Source organism: Dipodomys merriami, unplaced genomic scaffold (genome assembly GCF_024711535.1).
Source record: "Dipodomys merriami isolate MVZ:Mamm:240054 unplaced genomic scaffold, mDipMer1.0.p SCAF_34, whole genome shotgun sequence".
NCBI classification, from domain to species: domain Eukaryota; kingdom Metazoa; phylum Chordata; class Mammalia; order Rodentia; family Heteromyidae; genus Dipodomys; species Dipodomys merriami.
In genome coordinates this window covers 14,452,226-14,474,001 of record NW_027204937.1, presented here as the reverse complement: position 1 = coordinate 14,474,001, position 21,776 = coordinate 14,452,226, and the positions used below count along the sequence as shown (strand labels likewise).

General features: G+C 45.1%; 1 protein-coding gene and 1 pseudogene across 3 annotated transcripts in view; one reads left to right on the top strand and one right to left on the bottom strand.

The window, feature by feature from the left end:
- The first annotated feature begins 1,372 nt into the window (after window positions 1-1,372).
- Window positions 1,373-21,776, top strand: part of LOC138803434 (lysine-specific demethylase 4A) — a 54,059-nt gene continuing 33,655 nt past the window's right edge. Inside the window, exons 1-10 of one of the 3 annotated variants that reach the window (XM_069987435.1) lie at window positions 1,669-1,770; window positions 4,256-4,451; window positions 4,564-4,740; window positions 7,022-7,197; window positions 11,778-11,892; window positions 14,671-14,864; window positions 18,244-18,293; window positions 19,225-19,328; window positions 19,709-19,846; window positions 21,339-21,583. In XM_069987435.1, the coding sequence (XP_069843536.1) occupies window positions 4,603-4,740; window positions 7,022-7,197; window positions 11,778-11,892; window positions 14,671-14,864; window positions 18,244-18,293; window positions 19,225-19,328; window positions 19,709-19,846; window positions 21,339-21,583 (1,160 nt within the window). In that variant the 5' untranslated portion in view covers window positions 1,669-1,770; window positions 4,256-4,451; window positions 4,564-4,602. Of the gene's footprint in view, window positions 1,474-1,665; window positions 1,771-4,255; window positions 4,452-4,563; window positions 4,741-7,021; window positions 7,198-11,777; window positions 11,893-14,670; window positions 14,865-18,243; window positions 18,294-19,224; window positions 19,329-19,708; window positions 19,847-21,338; window positions 21,584-21,776 lie in introns of those variants that run through there. The other 2 variants (XM_069987437.1, XM_069987436.1) reach the window with 2 other exon arrangements.
- LOC138803266 (large ribosomal subunit protein uL23 pseudogene) lies at window positions 12,979-13,454 on the bottom strand (annotated as a pseudogene).

Below are 21,776 nucleotides of genomic sequence, written 5' to 3'. Positions count from 1 at the left end.
AACCTTGATCCTCATATCTCAGCCTCCTGAGTAGCTAGGATTACAGGTGTGAGCCTTGGGTGCCCGGCTAATACACTCATTTTAACAACAATCCTGCAGGTAGAGACCCTACCCTCACCCTTTTCCTGCTATTAAAGGCCAAGCACAAAGTAGAACATGGTTTTAAAAAACAGGTCTGACTCCGTGAGGCTCTTTACAATGTACTACTCATTACTCATCCATAGGTAATTTTGTGCTTTTTATTTTATATCTCTGGTGAGAGTATCCTCCCTTCCCATCTGACCCACAGGATGTTCTTTAATGCCTCCTTCCCCATCACCCTTGATGATCTGGGAACTCCTCAAGGGAACCCTCTACTCTGAGGAATTGCTCCTAATAACTTCTAGGGACCCCCTCCTCCAGCAGTGCCTCTAATGATTCGTAGAACCCTCCCCCACCCCTCCCCCCACGCCTCCCCAAGTCCCGGCTCACCAAGAAACTGCTTTCTAATGACCCGAAGAGTACCCTCCCTCGGGATACGTGCTAATGACCTCCAGGGCTCCTCCTTTAGTTCCCTTCAGGAACTGTCCTGGCTGGCCGGCTGTAAATTCTAAGGACTTCGGACTTTTTTTTCTTCTTCTTGTTCGTCGTGGGGCCTGAGCTCTGTCCCTGAGCTTTTTCCCTTGAGCCACGGGACCGCTTCCGATTTTCAGGTGGTTAATTCTTCAGTTCAGAGTCTCAGGGACTTTTCGCTTCCAACCGCGACCCTCAGGTCTCAGCCTCCTGTGTAGGTAGGATTACAGGCGTGAGCCGCAGGCGCCTCGCTAGGACTTTGCTTTAAAATTTGAAAACCATCCGGAACAAATTGTGACAATCTGGTCACTTTCTCAATAACCCTGACTTTGTTAGTTGCTCGGAGGGGTCCCTAGCACCTTTTACCTTAGGCAACAGGGGCCACCCACCCCAAGAAAATTTGGGCTATTCTTTCCTCAGAAACATTCTATAATAACCTCATCGCCGTTACCCACCTATTTGACCAGCCCATTTCTGGGTACTCTCCTCTTTCTATCCCGATTAGCTAGGCAAGGCCTGAAACTCGCTTATGATTGGCTAGATCGCATCTTTCTATCCCGATTAGCTAGGCAAGGCCTGAAACTCGCTTATGATTGGCTAGATCGCAACCCAGAGAAGATGCTCAATGGCCGCTGTCCCCAGCCGTACAGCCTTTCCTCCTGGCAACAGCCCGAGCCGGCCTCATAGGCCGAGCAGATTAATTTTTCCAGGACTTCGAGGCGGTTTCCGCACACGCTCATTGGCTGTTTGAGGGTCGTAGCCGTCCTCTGATTAGTTGACTCGGGAGGCTCTGTACGGCTGCGCAGAGGCCGACTTTGAGGAGGCGGAGCTTCGGTTTTGCTTACTGGCAAAGCACTTTAATCGGCTAGTAGACGACCGCAGAAATCGAGCCTGGGCCCTACCCCGGGCTTTGGGCTTTCGGTGAGAACCATCGGGTTTTGTTTCCCTTAAGTGTATTTCTACTGTAGCCTTGATTGAGAGCTCTCGTGAGGGAGGGGCTACTGGGTGGATCTTGCTACGTTAAATGATTGGCATGTTTCTTGGCCAATAGAAGAAGGAACTTCTAAACTCCGTCCTGTGATTGGCCCTTTCCAATATTTTAAGGCCAATGGACATCGGAAAAGGGGGGCGGGTCCACTGGGCCTTATTTTTCTTCTTCCTGCGGTCGGGCCTCACTATCCAAAGCTGCGGGGCGCAGAGGGGCTGTACCCTTACGTGGTGAGGCGCAGCGATCTGGGGGACTGGGGCTGTCTTTCGAGGGATGCACGGGGCAGAGGCTGCGAGGGGAGGCTGTAGGAGTTCCGGGTGGTTGTTAGCCTTTCTGGGTTGCTTAAGTACCAGGCCTAGTCCTTAGCGTCTCGCTAGCATCATCTGAGTTAATCGTACTAAGCCTGCACGGCAGGGGGTTGGGATCCCATTTCACAGGTGGAAGAACTGAGACTCGAGTCAGTCAACTCACACCGTCAAGGTCACATAATTCACAAATGGCATTGCCCGGCTCTGTGTTCAGAGTTTTAGCTCCGGAGCTGGTGCTCTTGAACCAGTTGACTGGCTTTGTGGCTGATTGCGAGAGGGTAGGTGTTAGGGACCGGGAGAGCAGGTGTCCCGGAGAAAGACCCCGAGGAGGGGAACCCTATGGCTAAAGAAAGGAGATTAGCAACTGAGGTGAGAGTGAGGAAATCCGTTTATTCAGCAGTTCCCGAGTGCCTACTCTGCTAGGCATTGTTCTGGGTTCTAGGCGCACAAAGATGAATAGGGCTAGAGGCAGATGAAGCCCTATCAGGGCCCCTTTCAAGCCGAGGAAGGGGCTCCAAACCTGTATTCACATGATTTTTTTAAAAAAAATAAAATTTGCAAAAGTAAGATGGTTTAGATATTTTTAAAAGGAGGGTCTCCAAAATTGAATAGGTTTCAGGTTTCTCCACACTTGGATCGCCTTTGCAAGACCTTAGTCTAAGTGGCAGTTAAAGATTTAGGCAGCAGAGGGTAATGAAAGGTGCACGAATAGTCGATGGGCACATTTCCTGGTATGTAAAACAGGGATAACAGTGTTTCTGCATGCAAAGTTTATGAAAAGTGCCTGGCCAGAAACGCCTCGTTTAGAGTGGCATGGAAGCCTGAGAGTTCCTGGTAGTTGTGTGTATTGTCTTGTACCTTTGTATCATGCTATCTCCCAAATCTGTTACTGAATTGCTGATAGGTTGGAAATAGTTTCATCTAGCTGTTGGGCTGCCATGGTTTAAGCTTCAGAGCAGGGAGCAGAATTGCGAGAATGTTGGTGGAAAGGAGTTTCAGTAACAGAAAAGACATTCAGATTTTGCTTCTAAACTGACTCTAAAATTTTTAGCTGGTATTCTTTGTTCTTTTTCAGTTGAGATGCTGCTTTGGGTCACCAGGCTCTTTGGGTGTTCCTACTTAGTTGAAGTCTTGGTCTAGAATTATATTTATTTGGCTTTCTCTGATCAGTATTGAAGTTTGCCCTGCATTGCCAGTTTATTGGCTGTTTAAATTATGTCCTTTGTGTTCTGAGTACAATGCCATTGAACTTGTCTTTACCTTGACTTCATTAAGTAGTGTGAAAACTGCCTTTTGGTTAACATAGGAAAACATTTAATAGTTGTAAGCCATGTTGCTAATATCAAAGTAATTTTTAAAGCTTAAATTTTGTAATCTTGGAGCCAATTTAACTGTCAAGTGTCTAGAATATTGTTTTAAAGTTGAAAAGAGCCTGTGGGTAGGTTGTTTTTTTTTTTGGTGGGTCATGAGGCTTGAACTCTGGGCTTGGGCGCTGTCCTCCAGGTGAGTGTTCTACCACTTGAGCCACAGCACCACTTCCAGTTATCTAGTAGTTTATTGGAGATAAGAGTCTCATGGACTTTCCTGCCTGGGCTGGCTTGGAACCCTGATCCTCAGATCTCAGCCTCCTGAGTAGCTAGGATTACAGGCATGAGCCATTGGCGTCTGGCATGTGGGTAGTTTTTGAAAATGAGATTGTTGTGTGTTTAATACAGGGAAGAGATTAACAAAGAGTGAGGCAGTAACTTGGAAAAAAAAATCAGGGCAAAATGTAGCAAGCAAATCAGTTGTATCATTAGATAGGCCCTCAAACCAAGTAAGTTTATTTTCTAAGTGAAGCAAAAGTCTATTTAAGCCGAACGTCTGTGGCTAACACCTATAATCCTAGCTACTCAGGAGGCTGAGATCTCAGGATCGAGGTTCAAAGCCAGCCTGGGCAGGAAAGGCTGAGAGTCTCTTATCTCCAATAAACCACTCAGAAAACTGGAAGTGCCACTGTGGCTCAAGTAGCCTTGAGCTGAAGAGCTTAGGAACAGCGCCCAGACCCAGAGTTCAAGCCCCATGACCAAAAAAAAAAAAAGTCTGTTTAAATGAGATTTGAATACATGAAGTTTTGTTGTATTGAGTTCTCTTAATTTTTCCAACAATATTTTTTTATGTACTTATTTCTTTCTTTCTTTAGAGGTGCTAGGGATTGAACTCAGAGCCTTGTGCCCTAGAGACATACTCCTTGCCTTTTTATTCTACTTTTGAGACACCATCATCCTTCTGTATATCTTAGGCTGACCTTGAATTCTGGGTTTTGTCTGTTTCCCTGCTACCCTACCCCCAAACTGAGATCACTGGAGAGGGGACATGTCCTGTGTAATCAGGTTCTCTTTTTTTTTTTTTTTCTTTTTTTTTCCAGTCCCAGGGCTTGAATGCAGGGCCTGGGCACTATCCTTGAGCTTCTTTTGCTCAAAGCTAGCACTCTACCACTTGAGCCACAGCACCAGCGTCACTTCTGGCTTTTTCTGTTTATGTGGTACTGAGGAATGGAACCCAGGGCTTCATGAATGGTAGGCAAGCACTGTACCACTAAGCCACATTCCCAGCCCCCAAAGGTAAGGTCTTATTGCTTCTTCACAATTGTGCATTACCTGTTACTATGTTCAACCTGGCATTCCCAGCATTAATTACATTTTGTATGATTTTATATTCTCTGTCCTTTTTCAGATTCCTCTCTGACCAAAGGGACTTCGAAGAAGAAAGAAAATGGCTTCTGAATCTGAAACTCTGAATCCCAGTGCTAGGATAATGACTTTTTATCCAACTATGGAAGAGTTCCGGAACTTTAGTCGGTACATTGCCTATATTGAATCACAAGGAGCACATCGGGCTGGGCTGGCCAAGGTAAGGAGTAGGATCTTACTACCTGGCAGAAATAAGGTTTTTTTTTTTCTGACTTTGTTTTCCCTACAGTTGAGACTACAATTGGGTGGGGCAGTGACTTTAGTGTCTTGGATTTGTAAGCTAATTTCTGCTGTTAACATCTGGAGTGGCTGAGCTGATTGTAGTCTTCACAAGGTCAGATAAAGAGTCTGGTTCTTTCTTCAGCTCAGAGGTGGAGCCTTAGTGAGGCATGGAGTGTGTTTGTGAGCTTGTATTAACCAGTCTTAGTGCTCAAACTCAGGGCAAGGGTGCTGTCCCTAAGCTTCTTTTGCTCAAGGCTAGCTCTACCCTTTGAGCCACAGCTCTACTTTCATCTCTTTTGGTAGTTTATTGGAGATGAGTCTTACGGATTTTCTACCCTAGTCTGGCTTCTCCAGTTTCCTTAGTAGCTAGGATTTATAGGCCTGAGCCACCAGTGCCTGGATGTTTTGTTGTTGTTATTGTTGTTGGTTTGTGTGTATGTTTTGTTGTTGTTTTGTTTTTTTGTGAGTCTTGGAGCTTGAATTCAAGTTCTGAGAGCAGTCCCTAAGCTCTTTTTTTTTTTTTTTTTTTTTTTTGTCGGTCGTGGGGCTTGAACTCTGGGCCTGGGCGCTGTCCCTCAGCTCTTCAGCTCAAGTCGAGCGCTCTACCACTTGAGCTACAGTACCACTTCCGGTTTTCTGGTGGTTTATTGGAGATAGGAGTCTCACGGTCTCTCCTGCCTGGGCTGGCTTTGAACCGCGATCCTCAGATCTCAGCCTCCTGAGTAGCTAGGATTACAGGCGTGAGCCACCAGCGCCCGCCCCTAAGCTCTTTTTTTAAAAAAAAATTTTGTTTTCTTTTTTGTGTCAATCCTGGGGCTTGAACTTGAGGCCAGGGCACTGTCCCTGAGCTCAAGGTTAGCACTCTACCACTTGAGCCATAGTGCCACTTCTGGCTTTTTCTTTTTTTTTTCCTGGCTATGTGGTATTGAGGAATTGAACCCAGGGCTTCATTCATGGATGCCAGGCAAACAGTCTACAACTAAGACACATTCCCAGCCCAATAAGTACGTTTTCTATTGCATAGTATCATTTATTTCCTTATTCTCACCTATTCCTTCCCTTCCCTCTCCACCCACAGATTGCATAGTTAAAAATATTTTTTGGTACTGGGATTTGTACTCAGGGTCTTCTATACTAGATGGTTCCTCTAACACAAGCCATGATTCCAGCCCTGCTTTTTGCTGGATATTTGGGATGTTACATTTTGAGATAATTGAGAGAGTCAGTCTTTAACCCGATAAGCCACAGAGGCGTCCAGTAAGTTGTTGCAAGGAGGCAGAGGGTTGGTATTGGAACTGGGTCAGGATTAGCATGACAGCATCACTTCCTGTGTGGCCTAGGTAAATGAGACTCTCTTTGTAGTACATTCCACTGTTTGGATAGCAGCTTAGGCTGCTACACTGCCTTGTTGGTTCTCATTTGACTTTTTAATTTTTTTTATTGTCAGTCATATGGCTTGAACTCTGAGCCTGGGCACTATCCCTGAGCTCTTCAGCTCAAGGTTCTACCACTTGAGCCACAGTGCCACTTACAGTTTTCTGGTGGTTAATTGGAAATAAGAGTCTCATGAAGGTGGGCGCCAGTGGCCTATGCCTGTAATCCCAGCTACTCAGGAGACTGAGATCTGAGGATCTTGGTTCAAAGCCAGCCTGGGCAGGAAAGTCCACGAGACTCTTTTTTTTGTCTTTGGTCGGTCATTGGACTTGAACTCTGGGCTTGGGCGCTGCCCCTGCACTCTTCATTTCAAGGTGAGTAGTCTACCACTTGAGCTACAACGACTCTTCTGGTTTTCTAGTGGTTTTTTGGAGATAAGAGTCTTACAAGACTTTCCTGCCCAGGCTGGCTTTGAACCTCGATCCTCAGATCTCAGTCTCCAGAGTAGCTAGGATCACAGGCGTGAGCCACCGATGCCTGGGTCCCTGGAGACTCTTATCTCCAATAAACCACTAGAAAACCCGGAAGTGGCGCTGTGGCTCAAGCGGTAGAGCGCTCACCTTGAGCTGAAGAGCTGAGGGACAGCACCCAAGCCTCAGTGTTCAATCCCTAGAACTGGCAAAAAAAAAAAAAAAAAGAAAGAAAAAAAAAAGTCTCATGAACTTTTCTGCTGCAGCTGAATTTGAACTACGATCTTCAGAACTCAGCCTCCTGAGTAGCAAGGATTGCAGGCATGAGCCACCAGCACCCAGCTCATCTGACTTTTATTTTTTGTGTTCTCTTAGGTTGTTCCTCCCAAAGAATGGAAGCCAAGAACATCCTATGATGACATTGATGACTTGGTCATTCCCGCACCCATCCAGCAGCTGGTGACGGGACAGTCTGGCCTCTTTACCCAGTATAACATACAGAAGAAAGCCATGACTGTTCGGGAGTTCAGAAAGATTGCAAACAGTGATAAGTGAGTAGAATTCCTTTGGGTGGGGATGGGGGCAGTACTGAGGTTCGAATACAGGGCTTGGGCACTGTCCCTTAGCTTTTTCTCCTCAAAGCTGGTTAATTGGAGATAAGAGTCTCATGGACTTGCATGCCTGGGCAGGCTTCAAACTGATCCTCAGATCTCAGTCTTCTTTTTTTGGAAGTATAGGGGTTTGAACTCAGGGCTTTGTGCTCTCTAGATAGATGTGTTACCACTTAAGCATATCCCCATCCTTGTTTGCTATAATTATTATTCTAATACAGTCTCATATTTATGTCCTGACCAACTTAGATGGTGTCTTTGTATTTATGCTTCCTACATAGCTAGGATTATAAGTATTGACTACTATGCTCAGCTTTTATTGATTGACATGGGGTCTTAGAATACCCATCCTCCTGATTTTTGCCTTTCAAGTAGCTAGAAATACAGGGATGAATAAAATTGTGCCTGGCTAAATTTGTCCGTATTGGGTTTTTTTGTTTTTGTTTGTGGTGTTAGTACTTGGACTTGAACTCAGGGTCTATCTATTAGTCTTTTCACTCAAGGCTGGCTCTCTTCCCCTTGTGTCATAGCTCCACTTCATTTTTCATTGGTTAATTGGAGATAAGATTCTCAGACTTTCCTACCTAGACTGGCTTTGAACCTTGATTCTATGACTCAGCCCCTTGAGCAGCTAGAACTCTAAGAATGAGCTATTGATACCTGGTTAGTCCATATTCTGGTATAAAGTAATCTATTTTTTCCTACCAGAAGTAAAATAATTATATGGGCTTTTTTTTGAAAAAAAAAATTTTTTTTAGGTCCTAAAGACTGAATGCAGGGCCTTGTATAAATAAGCTAGGTAGTTACTTGTACAGGCTAGGCAAGTACTCAACCATTGAGCTAGATCCACCGCCAGCTCTAGAAAAAGAAGAATTTCCTGGCTCTGGCAAATTATATAGTTACACAGGAGAAAGTTGGAGGTGGTTGGGAAAAGAACTTTTTCCAGATTTTTTTTTTTTGTTTTTTTGGTTTTTTGGCGGTTGTGGGACTTGAACTCTGGGCCTCGACGCTGTCCCTCAGCTCTTCAGCTCAAGGCGAGCGCTCTACCACTTGAGCTACAGCGCCACTTCCGGTTTTCTGGTGGTTTATTGGAGATAGGAGTCTCACGGTCTCTCCTGCCCGGGCTGGCTTTGAACCGCGATCCTCAGATCTCAGCCTCCTGAGTAGCTAGGATTACAGGCGTGAGCCATCAGCTTTCCAGATTTGTTGATACACCTTCCTTGTCAAAAAGTGGCCTTGGTAGTTCCCCTGGGGATCCTGTCTTCAGAAACATGAAGATTTTCTGTACTCATTGGCTACAGTCTCAAATCTGTTCTTTTTCTTTTTCTTTTTTTTGTGCCATTCCTGGGGCTTGAACTCAGGGCCTGGGTGCTGTCCCTGAGCTTTTGTGCTCAAGGCTAGTACCCTACCCTTTTATTAGAACCAGAACTCCACTTCCAGCTTTTTGGTGGTTAATTGGAGATAAGTCTCATAGAAGCCAGGCACTGGTGACTCACGCCTATAATCCTAGCTACTTAAGAGGCCTCTTGAGTTCTGAGGATCATGGTTCAAAGCCAGCCCTGTCTCTTATCTCCAGTTAACCACCAGAAAACCAGAAGTAGTGCTGTGGTTCAAGTGGTAGAGAGCTCGCTTTGAGCTGAAGAGCTCTGGGACAGGGCCCAAGCCCAGAGTTCAAGCCCCATGACTACCACCACCAACAAAAAAAAGAGTTTCATGGAGCCAGGCATCTGAGGCTCACATCTGTAATCCTAACTACTTAGGAGACTGAGATCTGAGGATCAGAGTTTGAAGCCAGGCCAGGCAGAAAAGTCCCCATGAGATTTTTTTTTTTTTGTCAGTCTTGGGGCTTGAACTCTGGGCTTGGGCGCTGTCCCTGCGCTCTTCTGCATAAGGCATGCGCTCTACCGCTTGAGCCACAGCACCACTTTGGGTTTTCCAGTGGTTTGTTGGAGATAAGAGTCTCATGGACTTTTCTGCCCAGGCTGGTTTTGAACCATGATTCTCAGATCTCAGTCTCCTAAGTTAGGATTACAGTTGTGAGTCACCGGTGCCTGGATTCTTATCTGTCAGCTTCTGACTAGCTAGGATTACAGATGTGAGTCACCCATTATTACCCAGCTTTCATTTTTTAAAAAATCTAATTCTGTTGTCAAGGTGTGATGTTGAGGGGTTACAGTTACGTATGTAAGGTAATGAGTACATTTATTGTCAAACATTGTTATCCTCTCTTGTTTTCCTCCCACTCATTGTTTTGACATTAACAGGTGTGAATCCATATGGCTACCAAGCAAGTTGCCATTTTGTATCACTCCATACTTTGCCAGTATGTTATCTGAAAATGTCTTTAGCCTGTGCTGTTGTATGCAGTCTTTTTTTTTTTTTTTTTTTGGATTCTCAACCTCAGACTCACAGAGAGCAGTTTTTGTGTTTTCTTCTTTTGGTTTTGACTGCTTCTTAATCATCACTATCAGATCTTCTTACTTCCCTTTTTGCTCTGCAGTTTTGAGTTTGCTTAGGGATGACTGTCTTTCCCTTGCTTCATTTCCTGGGTCTTTTCCCTCTACTCATGTCTCTGTTTTTTTGGTCGTTCGTGGGGCCTGAACTCTAGGCCTGGGTGCTGTCCCTCAGCTCTTCAGCTCAAGGCAAGCACTCTACCACTGAGCCACCTTCCCAGCCCCTACTCATATCTCTTTTGCAGCCTGTCCTGTGAGCCAGGGCCGAGTACAGCTCACACTCTTCATTCTTCTGTGCTTAGTATCTCTCTCACTTCATAGTGCCACTTCCAGTGAGCCACAGCACCACTTCCAGCTTTTTCTGCTTATGTGGTGCTGAGGAATCAAACCCAGGGCCTCATGCATGCAAAGCAAGCGCTCTACCACTGAGCCACCTTCTCAGTTCCCATAAAAAAATTTTTTTTTTGTCGGTTGTGGGGCTTGAACTCTGGGCCTGAATGCTGTCCTTCAGCTCTACAGCTTAAGGCTAGTGCTCTAGCCGTTGAGCTACAGCGCCACTTCTGGTTTTCTGGTGGTTTATTGGAGTTTCACTGACTTTCCTGCCTGGGCTGGCTTTGAACCGCGATCCTCAGATCTCAGCCTCCTAAGTAGCTAGGATAACAGGTGTGAGCCACCAGCGCCTGCCCGGCCCATAATAACTTATTTATTTATTTATTTATTTATCTATTTATTTATTTGTTTATTTATTTGCAGGTCATGGGGCCTGAACTCTGGGCCTGGACATTGTCCCTCAGCTCTTCAGCTCAAGGCTAGCGCTCTACCACTTGAGCCACAGCATCACTTCTGGCTTTTTTCTTTTTGCTTATGTGGTGCTGGGGAATCGAACCCAGGGCCTCATGCATGCAAGGCAAGCACTCTACCACTGAGCCACTTTCCTAGCCCCCCATAATAACTCTTAAATGGGTAGGTTTTGTTTTTTTTTTTGGTCAGGGGGCTTGAACTCAGGGCTTTTGCTCCAGGCTAATGCTCTATCACTTTGAGCCACAGCTCTACTTCCGGTTTTCTGGTGGTTAATTCCAGATGAGAGTCTCATGGACTTTCCTGACTGGAATGGCTTTGAACTGTGTTCCTTAGATCTTTGCCTCCTGAGTAGTCAGGCATGAGCCTAGCTAAATGGGTAACATTTTTTAAAATAAGGAGTAGGGAGTACTAGCCTTGAGCTGAAGAGCTGAAGGACAGCGCCCAGGCCAAGAGTTTAGCCCCCATGACCGACAAAATATGATAAAATATAAAGTAAATTCTCAGTAGGTGATTACAAGTTTGAAGAATGCAGATTTTTTTCTGTAGCTTTTGTCTATATCAGGTATGTATGTAGATATACATGTGTATATCTACATACATATCTATGTGGATTTTACAAGTATTTGAAATACAAACTATATGTATGTATTTTTTTATTTTTTATTTTTTATCAGTGGTGGGGCTTGAACTGCGGGCCTGAGTGTTATCCCTGAGCTCTTCAGCTCAAGCGAGCATTCTACCACTTGAGCCACATCACCAGTTCTGGTTTTCTGGTAGTTAACTGGAGATGAGTCTCATGGACTTTCCTTCCCAGGCTGGCTTTGAACCGTGATCCTCAGATCTCAGCCTCCTGAATATATTTTGCTAAGTATTTTTCCTTTTTTTTTTTTTTTTCCCCAGACCTAGGGCTTGAACTCAGGGCCTGAGCTTTGTCCCTGAACCTGAGCCACAGTGCCACTTCTGGCCTTTTCTGTTTATGTGGTACTAAGGAATCAAACCCAGGGCTTCAAGCATGCTAGGCAAGCACTCTACCACTAAGCCACATTTCCAGCCCCCTTAAACTAGTTTAGCTCAGGTGCAGGGCCTGGGTGTGTGTGGGGGGAGTGGGGGGATATTGAGGGAGGCACTTCCATTAGAGTTTTGAAAGCCAGATTAACTATCATTTAGTCCAAATGTCTTGATGTTCTTGCCTTAACATGGTTCATAATGCCTACTGAATTTATTCAGTGGCTAATTCTTTTGTGTTGTTTGTCTTGACTTTGAAAGGTATTGTACCCCACGCTACAGTGAATTTGAAGAGCTTGAGCGAAAGTACTGGAAAAACCTCACATTCAATCCTCCCATTTATGGCGCGGATGTCAATGGTACTCTCTATGAACAGGTGAGGCGCTCTCAAATCTTCCTGCTACATTTTTGAAAATTTGCAACATAATACCAGCCTTTGTGTCTAGCACTTAGTAGGTACTTAAAAGCTGCTTGGTGCATTAGTAGATTAACAAATGAATGGTCTGCCACCAACTGATTTGCTATTCTCACTTAATTTTGCATGTGACTGAACTTTATTTCTCCCACTGTACATGTGAAGTAGATGATCTGGTATTTTTTTCAAGGGCTGTGAGCTTAGTCTGTGGGAGGTAGATGATGAGTTCTTGAAAGAGTGGGGTGGATTGCAGAAAATGAAATGATGGGGGAGAAGCCATGTGCTTTCTGCAGAAAAAAGATCCCTGACTAATCTAATGAAAGGGGTATATATTTAAGAAGAGAGACATATTTAGATTTTCAGTACTCTCGAGCAGAAACTATTTTAACTGCTTGCATTGGCTTGGGGTGTTATGCTTTATGGTGTAGAGAATTGCCTTACTGTAGAAGGGGGAGTATTTGAGACTGCATTTGGATGATTTAAACAATCTGTAGGGCTTTTGAGGTATTATCTCTCTGATCAATTCTAACCTTTTTAGAAATTATTGGAAGAAAGGAGTTTCAGCAGTGCGTGAAGTGTGGTCATAACAATTGCTTTGGATGGTGGGGAGTCATACTTTGTATAGATAAATGGCAGAAAGGACCTGGGCTAGGGAGGTGGAAAAGCAGGACATGGTAATCTAGAACCTGCTTACAGGAAGGGGCTCACAGCTGACCATTATAACTCAGGGAAAAGAAACTGTAGACTTTGTGTGATGACACTGCCCAGTAGGAACTAGAGCTAAAAGCCATAAGACTGTTACAGTTAATGCTTTGCTTTCCATACTTGTTGTTAAGACTGCTCACCTTCAACTTTCTTTGTATATAACCCAGGCAGGACTTGAACTTGATATCCTCTTGCCTTTCAAGTGCTAGGATTGCAGTTGCAGGCAAACGCCAGCCACGCACAGACACGTGTATGTTACTCCTAGGGCTTGAACTGATTACCTGGGAACTGTCTCTGAGCTTCTTTTTTTTTGTGGGAAAAAAATGTATATTTATGATTTTCCAGCTGGATTCAGTTTAGATGATTCCAATTTTGTTGGCAACATCTAAAGCATCATAATCAGGAGCCAGTCGAACATATGCCTTCTTCTCTCCATCAGGTCTGATCAGGGAATTGACCTTAGCCACATCAATGTCATAGAGCTTCTTCACAGCCTGTTTGATCTGATGCTTGTTGGCCTTAACATCCACAATGAACACAAGTGTGTTGTTGTCTTCTATTCATGGCTGACTCAGTGGTCAGGGGAACTTGATAGCATAGTGGTCAAGCTTGTTTCTCCTCGGAGCACTCTTCCGAGGGTATTTGGGCTGTCTTCAGAGCTGTAGCGTCTTGGGCCGCCGGAAGGTGGGTGAAGTGCGGATCTTCTTCTTTTTGTGGCTGTGGACACCATTCAGCACTGCCTTCTTGGCCTTCAAAGCCTTTTCCTTGGCTTCGGCTTTAGAAGGGGCAGGAGCTCCCTTGTTTGCTTTCGGCGCCATCTTGGTGAAAAGGTCTGAGCTTCTTTTGCTCAAGGCTAGCACTCTGCCACTTGAGCCACAGTGTCACTTCCAGCTTTTTCTGTTTATATGGTACTGAGGAATTCAACCGAGACTTCATGCATTTTAGGCAAGCACTCTACCACTAAGCCACATTCTTAACCCACTTCTGGCATTTCCTGAGTACTTTTATTGGACATAGAGAGTCTCACAGACTTTACTGCCCAGATTGGCTTCAAACTGAGGTCCTCAATCTCAGCCTCCTGAGTAGCTAGGATTACAGGCATAAGCCACTAGTCTCCAGCTGTTTTTTAGTGCTAGCAGGAACCATGTCAAATACAAGCCTTTTTTTTTTGGTCAGTTGTGGGGCTTGAACTCTGAGCTTTGGCGCTGTCCCTGTGCTCTTCAGCTCAAGGTGAGTGCTCTACCTGAGTCACAGTGCCACTTCTGGTTTTCTGGTGGTTTATTGGAGATAAGAGTCTCACAGACTTTCCTGCCTCTGGACTGGCTTTGAACTGTGATCCTCAGATCTCTGCCTCCTGAGTAGCTAGGATTACAGGCATGAGCCACTGGCACCCAGCTAATACAAACCTTTTGGGTTTTTTTTTTCTCTCTCTCTCTTGTTTTTTTGTTTTTTGTTTTGTTTTTTGTTTTGCCAGTCCTGATGCTTGAACTTAGGGCCTGGGCACTCTTCCTGTGCCTTTCTTTCTGTGCTCAAGGCTAGCACTCTTGAGCCACAGTGCCACTTCTGGCTTTTTCTGTCTGTATATGTGGTACTGAGGAATTGAACCCAGGGTTTCAGGCATGCACTCTACCACTAAACCACATTCCCAGCCCAACATGCCTTTTCTTGAGCTATACCAACTGAGCTATATTCTCAATACCTGGGTCCTACTCTACCCTTGAATTCTGGGCTTAGGCCCAGTCTCTTAGCTCTTCAGTTCAAGGCGAGCACTCTACCACTTGAACCATAATGCCACTTCCAGTTTTCTGGTGGTTTATAGGAGATAAGAGTCTCACAGTCTTTCTTGCCCAAGCTGGCTTTGAACCATGATCCTCAGATCTAAGCCTCCTGAGTAGCTAGGATTACAGGCGTAATCTACTGGCACCAACGGGTGCTGAGCTTTTGATGGTATTCCTTATGTTGGCTGGCCATGAAAGCTCATCTGAGGCCTCTCCATGCAAATGTAACCTGTCTGGACTATCATTTGCTTGGCAGCATGTGGATGAGTGGAATATTGGCCGGCTGAAGACAATCCTGGACTTGGTGGAAAAGGAGAGTGGCATCACCATTGAAGGTGTGAACACCCCATACCTGTACTTTGGCATGTGGAAGACATCTTTTGCCTGGCATACAGAAGATATGGACCTCTACAGCATCAACTATCTGCACTTTGGGGAGCCCAAGTCCTGGTAAAGGCAGCCTGCACTTGTTCCTGGCCTTCTGGCCTTCCATGCACACAGGAAGTACCTAGGGTGGTTGAAGTGAGGATTCTGGTACTTTAGACTTGGGGTGGATCTGGTATTCCACCTTTGAGATGAGCTTTCAAGCCTTTTTTTTTTTTCCCCCAGCTCCCAGGGCTTGAACTTCCAGGGCCTGGAAGTTGTCGCTCAAGGCTAGTAAGCTATCACTATGAGCTCCAGCTGCCACTTCCCATTTTAAGCTAGTTAATTGGAGATAAGAGTCTCAGAGACTTTCCTGCCTGGGCTGGCTTCAAACTAATCCTCAGTTCTCAGCCTCCTGAATAACAGCACCCAGCTTCAGGTCATCATTTAAGTAGCAAGGTTTTATTTGGCTAAGCCAGTACTCTGCTACACTCCTACCTCTTTTGTGTGTGTGTGTGTTTAAAGTTTCTTTTTTTTGGGGGGGTCCAGTTGTGGGGCCTGAACTCTGGGCCTGGGCGCTGTCCCTCAGCTCTTCAGCTCAAGGTTAGTGCTCTACCACTTGAGCCACAGCGCCACTTCCGGCTTTTTTCCTTTTTGCTTATGTGGTGCTGAGGAATCGAACCCAGGGCCTCAGGCATGCAAGGCAGGCGCTCTACCACTGAGCCACCTTCCCAGCCCCTAAAGTTTCTAATTGTTATTATAAAGGTGATGTACAGAGGGATTACAGTTATATAAGTCAGGTAAAGTATACATTTCTTTTTGGACAGTGTCACCCTTCCCTCGCACTCTCTCTCTGTTTTCCCCTCCCTTCCTCAGCTACAAGTTGTGTAGTTCATGGTCCATATAGTTTCTAGCGAGTACCACTGCTGCATTGTTCACCCTTTGTACTAGCCTGTCCACTGCTTTCCTAACTCATTCTTCTGAATAAGCCGGAGGCATTTCTTAGAGGCAGACTTTCAAGACTGGAATCAGTTCTTGAGATGACAGAAAGCTTTCATTTTCTCTAGGAAAAACCAATTGCTGGGCAGCAGTGTGTTTAATAGAGGAGGGGGATCCGCAAAGCTACTCCGGTGTTTCCTGGTATCCCAATACTGGTAACAACCAGTCTTGCCAGGAGATGGCGATTCACTGTGTTCTCTCTCCATACTGCCTCTTCTCTGAGCCTCAGCATTTTAGTGACTATGTTGCTGGCGATGATGATGATCAAGACTTATGAAGCCCATCCTCAGAGCAGATAGAAAGCAGAAAGTGGAAAGCAACCATACTGTGGCAGAAAAGTTTTGAAGAGCAAGTCGTGACTCTGAGGTCTGCCTGAGACCTAGTTGAGGACATGGGTAGGCTGGAGGGATGTTTGGGGGTGGGAGCTAGGGAAGTGTGGCCAGCCTGCTGGAACAGTAGCAGAGTTATTTGATAAAGAAGACCCTGGCACACAAATCCACTGGTGCTGTGTTCAGGCTGAGAAATGAGGCATCAGGGAAATTGTATTGGTTTGGATTTACTTTTTGAACATATTAAGCCACATCCATCCCCCTGGGTAATGTAATGTTGAGGAAAGAAGCCTTTTGTACCCATAGTTATTTAAACCATCAAGCCATTGTCCCTGGCCATTGTCCCACTAGAGGGCTTGCCTTGTACAGTTTGCCATTGTTCTCTTGCATCTTTATCATTGTTTATTGTAAAGTTCCCTGCCACTGGATTTCCACTCTGATTCATCCAGATGTTTGGGGCAGTAATTGAGTACTCACCTATCATGTGCAAGATCCTGAGTTTCATCCTCAGGACTACATGAAAGTGAACAAAGGAAAAGAGATGGTTTAGTTACTGTGTATTCTTTTTTTTTTTTTTTTTGGTCATAGGACTTGAACTCTGGGCCTGGGCGTTTCCCCTCAGCTCTTCAGCTCAATGCGAGTGCTCTACCTCTTAAGCCACAGCGCCACTTCCAGTTTTCTAGTGGTTTATTGGACATCAGAGTCTCACAGACTTTTCTGCTTGGGCTGGCTTTGAACCATGATCCTCAGATCTCAGCCTCCTGAGTAGCTAAGATTACAGGCGTGATCCACCAGCGCCCTGCTAATTACTGTGTATTCTTTCTTGGTCATTTGAAATTGAAGTTCCAGAGACTTCTGATGAATGTCAAAGAGTTTTATTTTTGGGGGTCGGGGTACTGATGCTGAGACTTAAACTCATGGCCTTGTCCTCTTTCTTAGCTTTTTCATCAAAGCTGGCACGCTACCACTTGACCTACACCTCCACTTACTGCTTTTGGGTAGTTAGTTGGAGGTAAGAGTCTCAGATTTTTCTGCACAGGCTCACATTGAACCTTGATCCTCAGATCTCAGCCTCCTGAGTGGCTAGAATTGTAGGCATTGAACCATCAGTGCCCAACTCAAAGACCTTTAGGTGACACTTTCCTCAACTCTGTTCTATTTCATAAGGGAACTGTTTGGGTTAGAGTTTTTTGAGCTTGTTAGCCTTGAACTGTTGGGCTTAAGCCAATCCCTGCCTTAATCCAAACCCAGCTGCTCCCCTAAGCTGGGACCACAAGCATGTGCCTTGCTGAAATATTCTTCAGCATATATAAGAAAGCAACCAATAAGGTTGCTGTGAATTCAGAATATAAAGTTGAATAGTTTTGCAAAAGTTTAATTAAAATTGTTTTAGGTATTATTTTCCTTCTTTCCTTCCATCCTTCTTTCTCTCTCTCTTTCTCTTTCTGAAAAGCAGCTTCTGTGATGTCTAGACACCCCACCAGGTGGAGGAGTAATTATTAGGTAATCAGTATAGCTTTTATGGAGATGAAGGGAAGATGGGTTCAGCAGCTGAAAAGGTACCATGTCCTTAGTGTCTCCTCCATCTCTTCCCTATTTTCCATTGCTCCAGCCTCCCCCAGTTAGGCCTTTCCAGTTCTGCTGGGAGCATTTTGAAAATCACAGAGGTATATGATGCCATGCTTTATTTCCCCCAACCCTTTAAACTTTTTTTTTTTTTGTCATGGGGCTTGAACTCTGGGCATGTGTGCTGTCCCTTCGCTCTTCAGCTCAAGACCAGTGCTCTACCACTTGAGCCATAGCACCATTTCCAGTTTTCTGGTGGTTTATTGGAGATAAGAGTCTCACGGACTTTTCTGCCCAAGCTGGCTTTGAACTGCAATCCTCAGATCTCAGCCTCCTGAGTATCTAGGATTATAGGCATGAGCCACTGTAACCTGGCACACTTCTTATTTTTAATGGACACATTATAATATGTATAATATATGTATTCATACCCCATGACATTTCAGTATATGTATGCAATGTGCAGTGATTAGATAAGGGTAGTTGGCATGTCCCATCACCCGAGACATTAATCAAGCTCCTTAGTTCCTATCATCCTCTGCCCAGTGTCTGATGCTCTTATTTGGTTGCAGGTACTCTGTTCCACCTGAGCATGGAAAACGGTTGGAGCGCCTTGCCAAAGGTACCATGCCTTTTCTGGGTATTGGATGGATCCTCCTACAAACTGCTTTCTGCTCAGAAGTATCTGTTGTCTGTGGTCTGTGGCCTTTCTTAGGCTTGCACTGTGTGTATCTGTGAGCTCATTTGCCAGATTGGCTACCTTAGCAGAGCTAACTAGATTCTTTGCTCTGCCTAAGAAGAAATGTTGTCCTTACTTCTTTGACTTTTTTTTTTTTGTTCGGTCGTGGGCCTTGAACTCTGAGCTTAGGCACTGTCCCTGTGCTCTTCAGCTCAAGGCAAGCACTCTACTGCTTGAGCCTTAGAGCCACTTCCAGTTTTCTAGTGGTTTATTGGAGATAAGAGTCTCACGGACTTTCCTGCCTGGGCTGGCTTTGAACCGAAATCCTTACATCTCAGCCTCCTGAGTAGTTAGGATTATAGATATGAGACACCGGTGCCTGGCTTTCTTTGACTCTTTTTACTGGCATTTCTTCCCAACCCTCCCCAGCCTGGGTTTCTTTGCCCAAGGAAAAACATGAGTCATTTTGGTCATGGCTCTTCGGCCAGTACTTCAAATATTAAAGCCAGTGTTGAGTAGACCTGTTCCTCTAGAGAGTCTATTTTGAGAACCGTAGGGTAGATGTGGTTACGAAGCCTGAGGGTCTGATTTTAGTATTTCAGCACTAGAGAAAGTCCTAGTTTTCAGACCTCTGTAAGAACAGAGGCAGCTTATATAAATGATCCCAGTCCTCCAAATTCAGTTTGACTATGCAGACAGTGCCCTATTGGAGTGAGCCCAAAGGCTCACTGCAGAATTTTAGAATGAGCCCAGAGGATCATTTGTCACTCATCCTTCTTCATCCAGATAAGATACACAAGTGTGAAGTGACTCTAGGATTACAGAGCTAGTGTGGAGCCCACTCATTAACCTAGACCTGCTTTTTTTTGTTCAGGCTTTTTCCCAGGAAGTTCTCAAAGCTGTGAGGCTTTCCTCCGCCATAAGATGACCCTGATTTCGCCTCTGATGCTGAAGAAATACGGCATTCCCTTTGACAAGGTAAGCTGATTTTACATATGGAAGTTAGTAGATTTACATCAAAGCTACCTTTTGTGGTCTTTGCTTTAGTTGGACCCTAGTTCATCACTTCATCTGGTGGGATTTCATCTAAAAGTGGGTCTGATGTGATCTGGTGCTGGGGGAAGAAAAGTCAGGTCCCTTGCACAGGGTTAGTATGGAGGAAGGTTTCATTGTATACAGTCTTGTTTGCATCTGATGTATTTAAGACTTTGTTTTTTACACAAGACAGAGACACTGCTCATTTTATGCCTCATTCTTGCTTGCAGAGTTAATAGTGGCAGAGTCAAAGTTCAGGCACAAGCCCACTTCTGTAACTTTCTGTCATGTATAGCGGCTGTTTTAAGTCTGTTCTTCTTTAGGTCACTCAAGAAGCTGGAGAATTTATGATCACTTTTCCTTATGGTTACCATGCTGGGTTCAACCATGGCTTCAATTGTGCCGAGTCTACCAATTTTGCTACCCGTCGGTGGATTGAGTATGGGAAGCAGGCTGTGCTGGTAAGTCCTAGTGAATTCTTCCTGTAATACCATGACCAAGGGCATTTGGGTGAGGCCATTGATTTTAGGTGCATTGTCTGGGGTCAGGATGTGTCTCTTAACTGCTGGAATTCAGAAACGGTTACTCACAAAGAATTTTTTCTGTGTGTTCCATTTTAGAAAGTATGAAATAATGTTCCACACTTCATTCATCAATAAGAGCATACCTGTGTATAGTATTTGCTAAAGTCCTTCTGAGGTCCCCATTCCCCTCCATCCTCCCATACCCCTTTTTATTTTGACAGTATTGGACTTGAATTCAGGGCTTAAGGCTAGCACTCTACCACTTGCGCATCAGCTCTACTTCTGGCTCTTTGCTGGTATATTGGAGATAGGAGTCTCACAGACATTCTTGCCGTGGCTGGCTCTGAACCATAAGCAATCCTCAGATCTCAGCTTCCCAAATAGCTAGGATTATAGACGTGAGCCACCAGCTCCTGGCTCCACTCCCTTTTCTTTCTGCAGTATTGAGATTGAATGAACCCAGGGCTTTTTAAAATTGTATTTTGACACAGGGTCTCACTAAATTTCCTGTGCTGGCCTCAAACCTGGAATCCTCCTGTCTCAGTCTGGGATTAATTGTAGATTTTGCCACCATGCCTGGTTAGACTTTGCTTGAGAAATCCTGAAGGGTTTATGTATATTACAAGCAAGCAGCAGGATTGGACCTGTTTTTTGTTGTTGTTGTTGTTTTTGTTTTTTTTTGGGTCTGGTCGTGGGGCCTGAACTCTGGGCCTGGGCGCTGTCCCTCAGCTCTTCAGCTCAAGGCTAGCGCTCTACCACTTGAGCCACAGTGCCACTTCCAGCTTTTTCTGCTTATGTGGTGCTGAGGAATCGAACCCAGGGCCTCATGCATGCAAGACAAGCACTCTACCACTGAGTCATCTTCCAGCCCCCCCCCCCCCTTTTTTTTTTGTGCCAGTCTAGCAGTTTATGCTTGGGGCCCAGGCATGGTCCCTGAGCTTTTTTTTTTTTTTTTTTTGCTAGCACTCTATTAATTGGCATTTCTGGAATTTTCTGTGTATTTGGTACTGAGGAACCGAGCCTAGGGCTTCATGTGTGCTAGGTAACCACTCTACCACTAGACCCCATTCCCAGCCCTAGGGTTGGACCTTTAATGCAAGGTAGTAAACGGGCTGTTGTGATCCTGGCTTGCATAACTCCAAGCACAGGTGGCTGTTACCTTTCTGGGCCCTGGGTGAACAACGCAATTCTAACCGATCATGCCCAGATGAATCCACCCCTCTGCCAAGAATTCTCAGCTTTTTTTTTTTTTCTGCTTCCTTCATGTTCAAAAGCTCAGCAAAGATAAGATCCCTTTAGTCTGTAAACTGAAAGAGTGTGGTCTGAAACCATATCATACTTTTTTCTACTTGGAAGAGGGAGGGTGGGATGGGATGTAGGTGGGGTGGGAGCAGGTAAGATATGCTCACCTGTGGATTCCTTGCGGCAGTGCTCCTGCAGGAAGGATATGGTGAAGATCTCCATGGATGTGTTTGTGAGGCGGTTCCAGCCAGAAAGGTACAAACTTTGGAAAGCTGGGAAGGACAGCACAGTTATTGATCATACTCTGCCCACGCCAGAAGCAGCCGAATTTCTGAAGGAGAGTGAACTGTCCACAAGAGCTGTGAATGAGCAGTGCCCAGAGGAGGACATGGAGGGGATCGAGGATGGAGAGGAGGGGGACCTGAAGAGAAGGTAATTGGGAGCCCTGTGCGGTTGCTGGTATCTGGGCAGCTCCTATAGCCTTCTACTCCTATAGCCTTCAGAGAGACTGTTACTTATTTATTTTTTAATTGGTTATGGGGCTTGAACTCTGGGCCTGGGCACTGTCCCTTCATTCTTCAGCTCAAGGCTAGTACTCTACCATTTGAGCTATAGCACCACTTTC